Here is a 15,057-nt window from a genome sequence, read left to right on the forward strand (position 1 = left end):
AAAGGCAGACTGTCTGCAGACGGTGCTGGACCCTCTGTCCTTCCCAAGGCGACAGCAACAGGTTCATTCTGGGATGGGCTAGGCAGGGCGGGGAGGCGAGAGCTGCCCTAGTAGGCCCAGACCTTCGGTGGTCTCCATGGGACGTCCAGAGCTGACCCCTGTACAAGCTGGGGATCCACTTGAGGGTTGGAGCCGAGAGGGAGGACCCACGACAGCCACCGCGCCCAGCTGGTGTCAGAGAGCGGTGGCCAGGGTTGAGCCCCGGGGCGTGTGCTTAGGGCAGGGAACCTGCAAAGACTGAGCACAACTGAGGGAGGGGGCTGGGCAGCCCTTGCAGCCGGCTATGCACCTGGGCCGGTGTCCTGAGTGTATGGGTCATGCAACTGTGTGTGGCGGGAGTGGGAGTGCGGGAGCTGTGGGTGGGTGGCAGCTGAGTGTGGGGTGTAAATGTGGGTGCCTGTGGCCCACTGTGGAAGTCTAAGGGTGTGTGTGTGTGTGTGTGTGTGTGAGTGTGTGTGTGTGTGTGAAAGAGGCTCTTTGTGTAGTGGGTGGGACGTGACTGTGTACAGTGACCATGGGAGCTTGTGTTAGTTTTTGCATGTGCAGGTATGTGCGCGCGCTGATAAACGGAGAACAGTCCCGTGTGTGTGTGTGTGTGTGTGTGTGTGTGTGTGTGTGTGACAATCAGGAGAACCCTGCCCTGTGACTACTGCGGGGCGTGTACTGTGCGTCACGGTCCCCGTAAGGATGAAGGGGAGCTGTTTGTGCCTGTCTGTGTCTGAGTCTCTTTAAGTGGCTGGTACACAGTAAGTGCTCCATAAATGCATGTGGAATGAATATCCAAATGTATGGAAACTGGGCTCAAGCAGGTGTCCCAGGGCCTGGTCAGCACTATGCTTCCTCTGGCTATCTGTCTGTCTGTCTGTCCATCTCCCACCAGTCTGTGGTCTTCTGTTCATCCCAGTCACCCAGCACAGGCCAGGCACCGAGTAGGTGCTCGTGGAATCTTTGGAGAACAGAGTAAGGTGAACAAAGGCTGCAGCCTGGGGTGTGGAGGTGAGAGAGGTCCCTGTAGAGGAACCCCTCGGAAGCCTGCCCTCTGGCCAGGGTCCAGAGGTTATGTCTGCACAGAGCTCCGAGGACCCTGTCTTTGGGAAGCGGTTGGGTCTGGGGGAAGGGCACAGGCTTTGGAGCCAGGCCCAATCCCAGCCTCGGAGAAGTGGCCTCACCTTGCTGTGCTTCAGGGTTTCCCTCTGCAAAATGGGGATTCTGATCTCCTGACTATCCCACTCCCTATGGCTCACAGTAGGTGCTCAGTGGGTGTTTGTTGAATGACGGAAAGACTGAATGTAGGCTGTGAGTAAGGACCACGTCCATAGGCAGCAAAGTTCTGTAGCACAACTCCAATCACATCAACACCTGGTTTCGCCCTGGTGCACCTGATGACCTAGTTTCCTTTGGTTGAAGCCAGAGGTGTTCCTGGGAAGATGGCAGAACGGCACGGCGCGCCAGAGCAGGCTGTGGCTGGCAAGAGCCATGGAGGCCCTGGAGGCAACTACAAGGTACTGAGCCGGGAGGGGACCAGGGGCTCTGGGCCCAGGGCTCCTATTGGGCCTCAGGGTCAACTTCTCTCCAGAAAGGAGCCAGCCTGGGCTGGGAGGACACCTCACTCTCTGCTGTAAACTTGCTTTGTCACTTCGTTCACCTTCCCTTTTCTGCGCTCTTGTCTGCGAGATGGAACTGTTCACATATGTCCTGCCTGTCTCAGCGGGGCCCAGGGGGCCCAGGGGTTTCAGTAGATTGGCACTGACTCTCCTGCTGACCTCAGTCCAGTTCCCTCTCTGGGCCTCAACAGCCCCATCTTTAAAATGGGAATGATGCCCACACTCCTTAACCCCCAGAGCTGGTGTGAGAGCTGAATGCAAGTGCCATTGCCAAGGCCAGCTAACAGAGTTGGAATTTGTTGGCTCTGCCCTCTCTAAGGTATTCCGGAGGGCTTTAATTCAAGACAGCCCACGGAGGAGTTCACTAAGGAGATAACTGGATGGGGCATTTCTGAGGATGTGCTCGTGGTTTAACCAGAGTGGGAGAGACAGGGAGGGGAAGAGCAACAAAGAGATCTGCCTGGCTCTGCGCCTGACCCGTGGGTGCCATCGGGCCAGCCTTGCCCTGCAGACCCTCAGGTTTCAAATGGAAAGAGTACAGCATTATCTCGTGACCGCTTTGGCAAATCCCCAGAAGCAGCTGCCCACCGGAGAGGCGGGTGCCACTACTGGGCCTTCCTGTCTCCTTTTGGCATCTATGAGCCTTGCCCTGTCCGCACCAGTGAGTGGGAGAAAAGAGCCAGCTGACAACAAATCCTGGTGCCTCCACTTAACTTACTGTGCAGCCTGGGACAAGTGACTCACCCTCTCTGAGACTTCTTAAAATGGCCCAAGTAGATCTTCCCCGAGGACCTTCCAAAAACACAGTGTGTGCTTCTAGCTGTGGGCGAGGTAACACCTTTTTCTGCCTTTGCGTCCCTTTTTTTCTCTGGGCCTGGGGCAGGTGAATGTCCACCAGAGGTTGCAAAATGATGTTTCGTCTGCCCTGCACAGGGTTTTTTTTTTTTAATGGGGAAATTTCACATTAAGGTAAACATCAATTTCTAGCCTTGCTTGGAAAGTTTAGAACAGAGCCCACATTCCCTCCTGGCTGCCGTAAACGACTTCATTTCCCGGCAGTCGTCCCTCCTGTCAATCTAATTAGGCTCCAGACTGGCTCTCTAGATACGCAAGTGGAAATCCCTGGTTTGAGGTTCCTGGAGAAGTTCCCTTCTATGGCCACCAGAGGGCAGTGCAAGACTGCGGCGACGCTGGCCCCAGGCCGGCACAAGGCCGAGTTGATGGAGTGGTTGGATGGTACCTCCCTCCATTGCCCCAAGGAGGACCTCGCAGGATAGGGGCTGGAGCTGGGAGCCCCCTCCTCGGGGACACGCTCAGACACTGCCCTTCCAGGTGATCCTGTACGAAATGGAGAACTTCCAGGGCAAGCGGTGTGAGCTCTCGGCAGAGTGCCCCAACCTGACGGACAGCCTGCTGGAGAAGGTGGGCTCCATCCAAGTGGAGTCCGGGCCGTGAGTATCTGGACCCCCAGCCCCGCCTCACAGCCCTTAGACTTCTGGGAGTTGGGAGGTTCGGGTTCCAGCTCTAAGTGTCCTGTGGGGCCTTAGGCAACTCCTGTCCCCTCTCTGACTTCAGTTTTCCTAACTGTAAAATGAGGGAGCTGAACTGTGTGATTCTCTTAGAATCCTTCTAGTTCTTGATCTCTGTGGCAAATAGCAGACTGCAGTGGAAAGAGAACAGAGAAGACAGCCCAGCATCTATCTCAGTGTCTGACAAGTGGGATTTAATCATTATAATTTCAATAATATTCATCACATCTAAAACTTAACATGCATTAGATCACGAAATCCTCACAAGTGCCCTAGGAGAGATGTGCTTTCTTATCCCCATTTGACAGATGAGGAAACTGAGGCTAACGTGGTTAAGTGTCTGGTCCATGTCCACACAGCAAGCAGGTGTTCCAGGTGGGCTCTGCATTCTGGTCTTTGGATGGAAAATCCAGGCTCTAGCACTAACCACCTGGATGATTCTGGGCAAGGTGCTCACCCTCCAGGCCTCTGTTTTCTCATCTGTCAAATGGGGATAACAATGGGACATACTTCAGGGAGAGTTTCTGTGAAATGAATGGAATCATGCAAATAAATAATAATAATCTAATAATAATAAGCCATCTATGGAATACTTACTGTGTGCCAGACATTGTGCTAAGAGGTTTTCCAAGTTCCCTACACAGAGACTGCACATAAAATAGATTCTCAGAGGGCAGCCGGTTGGCTCAGCTGGTTAGAGCACGGTGCTCTTACACAAGGTTGCCAGTTCGATCCCCACATGGACCACCGTGAGCTGCGCCCTCCACAACCAGATTGAAACAGCTACTTGACTTGGAGCTGATGGGTCCTGGAAAAACACATTTAAAATAAATAAAAGTTAAAAAAAAAAACATTAAAAAAAATAGATTCTCAATACGATTCCCCAGGAAGGTTTTCCTCAGCTCCCAGTATGTCCCAGTAACTCCTTCAATAACAGGACCAGAGATCAGTAGTAGGGTTTGCAGGAGTTTGCAATGTCAGAGGTCAGCAGTTATGGGCCCTTCCGTCACTAGACTTGGGTCCTCCCTCCCCTGCAGCTGAGGTGACCTGGGCCTCTTTCCTCCTACAGGTGGCTGGCGTTCGAATGCAGAGCCTTCCGCGGGGAGCAGTTTGTCCTGGAGAAGGGGGATTACCCTCGCTGGGATGCCTGGTCCAACAGCCACCACAGTGACAGCCTCCTGTCCCTCCGGCCTCTGCGCGTCGTAAGTACAGCTCCTGCCCCCTTCAGGAAGCTTCTAGAAGCTGGACATGCTGGGAGCTGTTCAGGCCAGCTCATTTTACAAGCTCAGCCTAGGGCTTGGCCTGCATGGGCCTGTCCTGGAAAGGGCCCTCATCATTTCTGATTGTGTGGGACAAGAAGCTGCCTATCAAATGGTCACTGGGCTGGGGATGGGGACATCAGGATTCACGGTTTGAATTAGCCTGCACGGTACTGGCATTTGCCTCAGTATTCCTATTAAAATTCAGGACCATAGGTCCAGTCTCAGATCAGCACTGTGGTCGAAGAAATACAGTCTGGAAAACACTTCAGAAAGTAACCGCAGAACAGCTTGCTTTTGACAAACACCAGAAAGGGACTTGGTCCACGTGACACTTTAAAATGTCGCTCTACTCTCTCACCTACTTTACTTATACTCAGTGGCTGCTCCAGCCCCCTTTCCCCTTGTCACAATCATGGATGCCCCTTTGAGGGCAGTGGGAAGACCAAATCAGAGCCTGGTTTAGTAAAGAGGGAATGCTCCTACATTAATCATTTTGATCTCCTTCCACCCTCTCCATGCCTCAGTTTCTCTGTCTGCTAACTGATGGGGTTGAATGAGACCTGAAAGGCCCCACTTGGTTTCACGGCTCTCTGGCTCTAAGGATTCCAAGGAGGCCACCTCTGGTGGAACCGCCCGAGTCCCCATCCTTCCGGGAGTGGGTTTGGGGGCAGAGGAACCTCATGAATCCCTCCCCGCAGGCAGGGGTCACGGAGTGCATTATTTTGCAGGGTCTTGATTCGTTCCTGTACCTGGAGCCTCCCCGACCCCAGTTCTGGGCACGGGAGCAGCTGGTTCATGCCACAATCTTGCCCCCAGGACGGTCCAGATCACAAGCTTCATCTGTTTGAGAATCCGGCGTTTGGTGGCCGTAAGATGGAGATAGTGGACGACGACGTGCCCAGCCTCTGGGCTCATGGCTTCCAGGACCGTGTGGCGAGCGTCCGGGCCATCAATGGGACGTAAGGGACCCGAGCCCCACTCTTCCCCCACCCCATCCTCTGGTGGGTCACTCTCCTGGCTCCACACAGAATCTGTTTGCTGTGTTTTCTGCGCCCCCTGTCTGGAGGCCCTTCATACGAGGCCTGTTGCTCCTGTTCCATCCTTGCTCAGAGCCCCACTTGAGAGTCCCGAGTTGTTGAATGTCTAATTGCTTGCACTCTCGTACCACTGGATTTCCAACTAGCCTTGACTTATAGAAAATTTGATCATTTTTTTATTCAAGTGAAATCTGTTCCTCCCACCTGTTCCCATGAAAATAGTCACTCCTTTTCTGAACAACCCCAGGCCCTTGAACTGATTTTGTTTTTGTTTTTGTTTTTCTTTTACACAATCCTTATCCTTCTTACCCGGTGGCCCAGGATGTATGTGGTTCTCTAGGTGTGGCCTGAACAGTACATGGGCGAACAGGCTCATCACCTCCCTCCTTCTAGGCTTAAGATCTCTGTGAATGCAACCTTAGGATCACTTTTCCTTTGTCGGTGACTACAGCTCACACGGTCAGATGCTGGCTTTGAAAGCCTCGGTCTGGCTGGCGGTGGAAGACCGGAGGCAGCCCGTCCTCACCCCAACCTTGGTATCCCGGCAGGTGGGTTGGCTATGAGTTTCCTGGCTACCGAGGGCGCCAGTACGTGTTCGAGCGGGGCGAGTACCGCCACTGGAACGAGTGGGACGCCAACCAGCCGCAGCTGCAGTCCGTGCGCCGTATCCGCGACCGGAAGTGGCATAAGCGGGGCTGCTTCCTCAGCAGCTGAAGGGCGCCCAGGCCCCTGTGACCCAGGCCTGCCCTGGGGGGACGGCAAGGGCAAGAAGGAGAGGCTCCAGGACTGGGGCGAGGGCCTGCCTGTCCACCCTTCCCCAGAACCTGCTCAATAAAGCCTGGGGCCGGTCCCCCACCTGCCATGTTCCTCGGCAGTCACTTCCTGAGTGGGCCCGGCCTGGGAGGGGCAGGCTGAAGGAGGCTGGGGCTTGAGGGTTCTAAGACCCCCAAGGGAGGGCTGTGGGCTGCGCTCATACCCTCGGCTCCAGTCCTCCCAGGCGGAACCTCCTGTACATCCTGCCTTGATCTTGTGTCAGTCTGCATGTCTGTTAGTCCATCATCCTCCCTTCCATCCTTCCTTCTCCCTTCCTTCCTCCTTCCCTCCATCCTTCCCTCCTTTCCTTCCTTCTTTCCTCCCTCCATTCCTTCCTTCCTTCCTTCCTTCCTTCCTTCCTTCCTTCCTTCCTTCCTTCCTTCCTTCCTTCCTTCCATCTTTCTGTTTTCTTCTTTCCATTTATTAATCTATCCTTCCTTCTACCCACCCATATTTCTATCCATCCTTCCATCCATTCATCCATCAATTTTTCCTTCCGTCCATTCTTTCACTGATCCATTCATCCTCTCTCTTCTATCATCCATCCATCCATGTATCCTTTCTTTCTCCCATCCATCCGTCTAGCCATCATTTCCCCTTCTAGCTCTCTGTCAGTCTCTGTTTTCATTCATTTATTCCACAAAGGCCAAGCCCTGTTTAAGGCCTGAGGACACGGCTGTGAACAAAGTCTTACCCTCATGAAGCACGCCTTCTATGGGAGAGACAGAAAATAAACAAATGGATTTTGAAGACAGTGTTGGGAGGTGGTTAGGGCAAAGGACAAGCCATCAGGGTATGAGGCTGGAGGGGGGTGGGGAGGTGTGGTCAGAGAACGTTGCTCTGAGGAGGTGACATTTGAGCTCATATCTGAATGAAGCACGAGAACATTCCAGGCAGAGGGATAAGAGGCAGGAAAACCCTAGGCAGGAGTGTGGCGGCGTGATGGAGACACAGCAAGGAGGCCGGTAGGTCTGCAATGGATTAAGTGCTAGCATGGGGAGGGAGTCAGAGAGGGAGAGGGGTCCGGGCATTTAGGGGTCCACGGATTCGGGGACACAATCTTCTGTGAGGGAGGTGGGAGCCATGGAGCATTTGAGCGAGGCAAGACATATCTGCCTTGGGGTTTAGTGGGGTGGCTCAGGCTGTAGCACCCAACATAGGTCGTGGGGCCAAGGGGGACGCAGGGAGACCAGTGGGGAGGCGACTGCAGAGATCTGGGTGACTTATGGAGTCATCCCCCGACCCTCTCTCTTTCATCCATCAGGAACTCTGTCCCCCTGCCCAGAGGCCTTTGCAGCCTTGCCTGGGGCACGAAGCCCCCACCCCACCTCCCACCATTGACTGTCACTCCCCTGAGCCTCAGTGGCTTCATCCGGCCCAAGGCGGGTGCCGTGGCAGTGCCAGGCCTAAATGTGAGCCTCTGGGGCAGCTTCTGTCCAGAAAGGAGCCAGTCTGCACCAGGGGGACGTCTCACCCCTCTGGCCCCAGTGGGAGGAAAAGGGAGTGTCCAGTCTGACAGTCAGATGACAGCTGGCTTCCCCAAGGCCCGGGGACCAGACCGGTGGGGACCTAAGAAATGCATTGAAAAGAATACAGCAATTTTCACTTACTTCAGCCTGCATATTCAAAAAAAGATGCATAGTCAAGAAATCACCTTGAATTATTTTTACTTTGGTGTGTAGGGGAGTGGTGGGGTGGGACCTCAGACCCGGAGGGTGAGGGGTGAGGGGCACCCGGCAACTGGGCAGATGAAAGGCAGGGGTTGAGTCCCCCCCATGCGTGTACCCCCATTCCTCACCCCTCCCTCCCTCCAGGACCCACCTCCTCCTGCCTCTCATAAAGGGAGGCCTGTCATGCTTTATAAATCAGTGCTTCCTGAAGACCAGAGCCCATGCTGGGCTTTTTATACATCACCTTATGGAACCCTAAGAATGACCTTGGAAGGTGGGCATGGTTACTCATCGTATTCAACAGAGGAGGAAACTGAGGCCCAGAGAGGCAGTGTCACATTTGCAGGAACTCCCAGGTAGAGAACAATGGAGCTCGGGTGTATCCTACCACCTCTGCTCCTGAGCCCGCCACACTCTGATGTATCCATTAGGGGCAGGTCGGTGCTTTAGAGCTTCATCTGTAACCTACAGGCAGGTGGTAATGGTCCTCCCTTGCAGAGAGGGAAACTGAGGCCCAGAGTACTGAACCACAAGCAGACCTCATTTTATTGTGCTTCGCTTCATTGTGCTTCACAGATGTGGCATTTTTTACAAATTGAAGGCATGAGACTCCTCCAGCAAAAAGACTGGGACTCGCTGTATTGCGATAGTCACTTATTACAGTGGTTGAACCCGCAATATCTCCAAAGTATGCCTGTAAATTGTCCCAGGGGCCACAGCTCTTAAGTGGTGGGACCAGGGCTCCAGCTTATGTCCATCCCCAAAGCTCATTTCTCCCCACCCACCAGCTGGGGCTGCTGTGGTTGGCTAAACAGATGCAGGCTTTGCTGCTGCCGCTGCTGGCTGTGGGAGTGGCTACCATTTACTGAGCAGCTACTATGTTCTAGGCCTCGGGCCAGAACCTGCCCCTGTCTGGTCTCCGTGGAAACCCAGAAGGCCCAGGACTGGCTCCCAGGTAAGGGGTCAGGGGAAGGCTTGCAAGGAGGCCCACTCAGTGCTGGGTCAGGGTGCCCCTCACTCCCTGGGGCCAGACTTGGTCCCAGGGTCTCGAGTTCTCGAGTTGGGCTGAGTCTAGCGGTGGGGTTCAGCCGGACCCCTAGATCCAGAGCAGTCCCAGGAGGTCACTGATATCCAAGTGAGTCTGTGCAAAGCCCCCAAACCCATAATAACTGTTGGTATCAGGGAGCGCTTACTCTCTGCAGTTGCTGTTACGTTTTATCCCATTGAATCCTCCTAAATGGTCTCAGACAGATGACGCTCAGAGAGGGGAGACCAACTGCTGAGGCCACACAGCAGGGAACAGTGATTTGAGGCCTGTCTAACTCCAAAAGGCCGTTCTTAGCTCCAACCGAGGCTCAAATTCTGTCCAGTGCAGCACCTGAGAGAGACAGGGAAGCAGCGTATCCCTCAGTGACACAGAGTGAGGTTCAGGGACAGGAAATGACTTTACCTGCTGGATTTCGAGAGGCAGTGTTGCCTCATGGTTAGAAGCAGTGTGGTCAAGGGATCCGACATGGGCCCTTGATCCACACCACCTGGCTTCCTTTCCAGGCTCTGCCTCTTACTGTGTGCCGTTGGGCAAATCGCTTTACCTCTCTGTGCCTCGGTTTCCTCATCTGTAACACAGAGATAATAACACTCCCTATCTCAAAGGTTGTCGTGAGTAGTAACGTGAGTTGGATGTGCAGAAAGGGTTGAGAACAATGGCTAAACCAAAGTGGGTGCTGTCTAAATGTTCATCTTCCTGCTCCTCCTCCTCCTCATCAAAAGTGATGGCCCTGGGGACAGGCTGCATGGCTGTATGAAGCAGAGGGACTTCCCGGGTACTCAGTAATGGGGGACACCAGTGGAAACAAGGAAACCGGGCTCCACGGCCAGGCTTGGAGAATCTAAGCTGTGACAAGTCTTCATGGGGAGAGCAGGACCCAGGGACGAGCAGGTCTGGTGGACACAGGACTGGAGCTCGAGGACTCTCAGCAGTTGGGTGGCAGCTCACGGGCGTCTCCTAGGGTCCACTATTGTCAAGCCTCAGCGAATGCATCCCCCACTCCTGATTCTCTTGGGGGTCTCTTGCCACTTCCTGCTGTCAGACGACCCCTACCCCTCAGCCTTACCCGAGACGTCTTGTACCTGCCTCTGGATGTCCACAGATGCTGTCTGTGTTTCCCCACGTCCCTTAGAATTTACAATGTGGGTGGGTGAGGGCCACTTCCGGTTGCCAACATCTGCATGCCTGTGTTCCTGGGGCAGCTGGAATTCTGGGAGTTAACGCCTAGTAGGAGTAGCTGCCATCTGATGACTTGCCATCCGTGGATAAATATAATACTCCAGCTCCCCTTCCCTCAGGAGGGAACTTTACCACGCCTTCCTCCCCATATTGGAAAATCATGGCACCCATGGCAGTGTCGCCTGTGATGTTTGCATCACCAATAAATCACCTCTGGGCCACACGGCAGGTGTGGCTGTATTATGTTCAAGAGGGTTCTTCACAGGTGTATTAAAATGTCCAACACATATTCTGTTCATGATGAACTTCCTACCCAAACTTTCCATTGTAAGTAGCACAACTATCGAACTCTTTTGTCACATCATCTGGTAGAGCTGTCTCCAAACCTTTGTATACTGAAATGCATATAATTACACATTTCATTTTATTATTCTTTTATATTACAGTTAGGATGCTTCAATATTAATTTATCCCGAAAGCATGTATATAAATGGTTATGGTATCAATTTTACTTCAAGAAAGTAAAGCGGCTGTCACAAAATAATCGTCATGAGAAGAGTATTGGTGCTAATAGAGTTGAGAACTTCTCGACTTGATCACTGTGGCTCTTTCTAGCTCTAAATCCTTTGTGTCTAAGGATCAAATTGTGTTTGGGGGCACCCAGGCCTGTTCTCTTCATAGCAGTGAGAAGGTGAAGCAGAGAGGACTGTCCAAGCCCTCTCTCTCCATGTATCAGTCAGACTATGCTGGGTAACAAGCAGCCCCCTGAGTCTTGGTGGTTTATAACAACAAAGGCTCATTTCTCACTCATGCCACATGTCGAATGCTGGTCAGCAGGGAACTCTTCTCCACATAGTCAGTCATGGAACCAGGCTGATGGAGGCTCCACCACCTTGCAATGCTGCCATCTCAGGGCCATGGAAAAGAAAATACTGGAAAGTCTGGCACTCGCAATAAAATGATTAGACCCGGAAATTATACCTGTCACGTCGGCTTAGAACCCACATGACCTCACGTAATATCAAGAAGCACTGCTCACTGACACACCCGATATTGGCTCCCTTCCCTTCCCTGCCTCCCTGCCCCTCTCCCTGGTGATACTTCCTAGGATCGCCTCCCAAATAAACTACTTGCTCTTGAACTTAGTCTACCTGCTTATTTTAGAGTCTGCTTCTGATAAAGCCCAAACTAAGACACTTTCACACATCTCTTCACCTTTTATTCATTCATTAATTCAGATAGTTAACAAATATTTTCTGAGCACCTAGTATGTGCTGGGCCCTAGGTAGGCACTGGGGATACAAACATGAATGAGCCTTGGCCCATTTCTCATTGAGCTTATTGTCTAGATGAATGAATGGCCCAGGACACACCACAAGCAAAGCACTTTGAGATCATAAGAACCTGTCAGCTATAAGCCCTAACAGGGCAGAGACCTTGTATCACTCCTCATTGAGTCTACAGCTCACACACAGTATGTGCTCAGGATGTAGAAATGAATAAATGAATGAATGCATGAATGAATGAATACAGAGAAACAGCCAGGTTGCTCACAATCTCTGGCCTCACAGCTTTGAATGAGGGAATGAAGAAAAACATAAATATAAAAGGCTTTGAAAATATTGCTGTGGGGACAGAGTCCCAGAGAGCAGTTTCCAGGCTCTCGGCCTCACATGGAAAGGTGCTGGCTCGGGTAGTAGATGGCCATCAGCTGTGACTAGTTGGCCATCAGCTGTAACCAGTTAGCCATTAGCCACTAATATAACTGCCATAGCTAAGCTAGCAAGCGCAGATTGCAGCTAGCAAGTGCGGTTGGTTGGTTGGCAGAGAAGTGGACGGCAGGTTGCGGATCGTGTGGCTCCTGCTTCCTGAGTCTCCAACCCAGCCTCCAGAGAGACTATAGTGGTATGAACCCCCATCCATGGCTCCGTTGGTGTTCCTGTTTGGCCTCATGGTATTCTGCATTCTTATTCAGGGAGCAGGACCAGAGACCCGACATGACAATTGCAGTCCACACAGATGCACAAATAATGAACAATAGAAAAGGAGCAGTTGTTGAGCGCTTTCTATGGGTTAGAAACTGTACTGAAGGTTTCTCGGGATTGGCTCATTTTACAAAAAGTATAATCATGAATGCTACAGTGTTTAAGTCCCGGCAAGTGTGAAGGAGAAGGAAACATCAATTGCAGGTGAGAAAACTGAAGTAAGAGTAGGGAAGTAGCTAGGGTGAAGGCTCTGGAGTCTTGAGAATCCTGAATTCTGAGTTCAAATCCTGTCTCCACCACTTCCTAGTTATGTGACCTTGAACAAGTTACTTAACTTCTCTAAGCCTCAGCTTTCTTATCTGTAACAGGAGAGACTCATAATATTTACTTCAAAGATGGTAGTGAGGATTGAATTTAATGAGACAGCAGATAGAGGGTCCTTCATGAACTTTGTAGGGACTCAATGCACAAAGCCCAGCTCTACTACTTACTGGCTGTGCAAACTTAGGCAAGTTGCTTAATCTTGCTGAGCCTTAACTTTGTCTTCTGTAAAATGGAATGATTGATAAATGCAAGACTTACCTCTTAGTTTCTTGGGAGGATTGAAATAAGTGTGGACAGTGTGGGACTCAGGATGAAATATCATACTATCTAAATGTTAGTAATTCTTCTTTATTTATTGAAACTTGACCAGGTCTTGAATCCGTCCATTTGTTCAGCAACTATTAATTGACATCCGTTATGGGTTGACTTGTGTCCAAAAAATATATGTTGAAGTGCTAAGCCCCAGGACCTCAGAACATGATCTTATTTGGAAATAAGATCTTTCCAGAGGAAAGCAAGTTAAAATGAGGGCTTTTGGGTGAGCCTGAATGTAATGTGGCCGGTGTTTTTATAAACGGGAAATTTGGACACGGGCAGAGGGAAGACGATGTGAAGACACACAGGGATAAGACGGCCATGGGACTGAGTGATGTGTCTACCAGCCAAGAATTGCGGGCAAACTTCACCCCTAGAGATCTCAGGGAGAGAGCGTGGCTTGCTGACCCCTTGCTTCCAGACTGCTAGCCTCTAGAACTGTGAGGCAGTAAATTTCAGGGGGGTGGGAGTTGACATTATTTTTACTGTGGTGAAACAGTCATAACACAAAATTGACCATTTAAACCATGTTAAGTGTGCAGTTGTATGGCGTGAAGTCCATTCACCTTGTTGTGCAACCATCACTATGATCCATCTCCAGAACTTTTGTTATCGTGCAAAACTGAAACTGCACCCATTGCATTCCAGCTCCCCATTCCTCCTTCCTTCCAGCCCCTGGCACCTACTACTCTACTTTCTGTCTCTATACATCGAACTGCTCTAGGTACCTCATATAAGTGGAATTATATGGTATGTTTCCTCTTGTATCTGGCTTATTATTACACTTAGCATAATGTCTTCAAGGTTCATGCATGTTTGTAGCAGGTGTCAGAATTTCCTTCCCTTTTAAGGCTGAAGGATATTCCATCGTATGGACATGCACAATTTGTTGATCCATCTGACAGCGGACACTTGTGTTGCTTTCACCTTTTGGCTATTTGTGAATAATGCTATTTTGTGAATAATGCTGCTGTGAACACGGGTGTATAAGCATATGCTGGAGACCAGGCTTTAACTCTTTTTGCTGTATGTTCAGAAGAGGAATTGCTGGATCATATGGTAATACTGTGCTTGATTTTGTAGGGTCTGCCACGCTGTTTTCCATACAGGCTGCTCCATTTTGCATCCCACATTTCTGTTGCTTTAAGCCACTCAGTTTTGGTCCTTTGTTACAGCAGCCCTAGGAAACAAATAAAAGCACCCACTGCATGTCAGGCACTGGGCTCTGGAGATTTGGTGGTAAATCAGGCAGACGGCGCCTCCCTCATGATGCTCCTATACTAATTGGAAAGAGAGCAGGTAAGAGTAACATAATGTCAGGTGGTGAGAAGTGCTACAGAGAGAAACACCTTGGCTGGGGGACTGAGGGGTGTGTGTGTGTGTGTGTGTCTGACAGGGAAGGTGGGAGAAAGCCAGTCTCATTGCTCAAACCCAGTTTCCAATCCCCAGTGCTGTCCCCTTTCTCCTGCCTGACCTTGTATTTGGTCAAGACACAGACTGGCTTCAAGGAAGCCATGCACATTGGAGGAACATGAGTAAAAGCCAAGTGCCTACAGGGCAGCGGTGAGGCCAGCAGTAAGGATCCGAGAGGTTTCTCCAGACCGTGGGGCCTGGGGTCCTGAGAGCACCCCATTTAAGAAGAGTGGGTGCTGGGACCTCCCAGATACCTGCAAGGTGAGGTTCACTCTGCTCGCCTTGCACCATCAGGCCCCTGCCCACCTTGGCCACCTAGCCCAGGACCTGTCCCTGCTTGGAACTATCTTCCCAGCTTGGTTTCCAAGTCTGATTTCTCCCCATCCCCGAGGATTCGGTCTCTTTCTAGGAGCTGTCCTGGATGGTCCACGTTGGAGTAGGTCCCTTTCCTGACACCACCTCCTAGAGCAGAGCTTGGCACCAAGTAGATGTCTGATGGGAGGATGGATGAATGGTTGGATGGATGGATGGATGGATGGGCAGATGCTGGATGCTGGATGCTGCCAAACCACCCTCCTTTACTTGATTTGTTCCCCTCTGTCTGTCTTCCCCCAGGGCTTGACTGACCACACCAGTGAACCCGACCTGCCCCGGGTCCTGGCAGCCGGATGGCTGATGCATGCAAACAGGCATCTTCTTGTCCAGCCGCCTGACCACACTGGTGCGGCCAATTCTGACAGCTAATGACATTATTGTGCAGAGACACAATGTCTGTGGGCATTTGCTGACCCGGGCTTTGGTGCGGGCTTAATCCGGCA

The 15,057-nt window shown here is 51.6% G+C and overlaps 1 protein-coding gene across 1 annotated transcript; it reads left to right on the forward strand.

The window, feature by feature from the left end:
- The first annotated feature begins 2,885 nt into the window (after nt 1–2,885).
- Nucleotides 2,886–6,286, forward strand: CRYBB3 (crystallin beta B3). The gene is made up of 4 exons (XM_033098227.1): nt 2,886–3,115; nt 4,263–4,395; nt 5,272–5,414; nt 6,041–6,286. The coding sequence occupies exons 1-4, from the start codon at nt 2,898–2,900 to the stop codon at nt 6,204–6,206; spliced, it is 660 nt and encodes a 219-aa protein (XP_032954118.1). The 5' UTR covers nt 2,886–2,897; the 3' UTR covers nt 6,207–6,286.
- The last annotated feature ends 8,771 nt before the right edge of the window (nt 6,287–15,057 follow it).

This window comes from Rhinolophus ferrumequinum, chromosome 25 (genome assembly GCF_004115265.2).
Source record: "Rhinolophus ferrumequinum isolate MPI-CBG mRhiFer1 chromosome 25, mRhiFer1_v1.p, whole genome shotgun sequence".
NCBI classification, from domain to species: Eukaryota; Metazoa; Chordata; class Mammalia; order Chiroptera; family Rhinolophidae; genus Rhinolophus; species Rhinolophus ferrumequinum.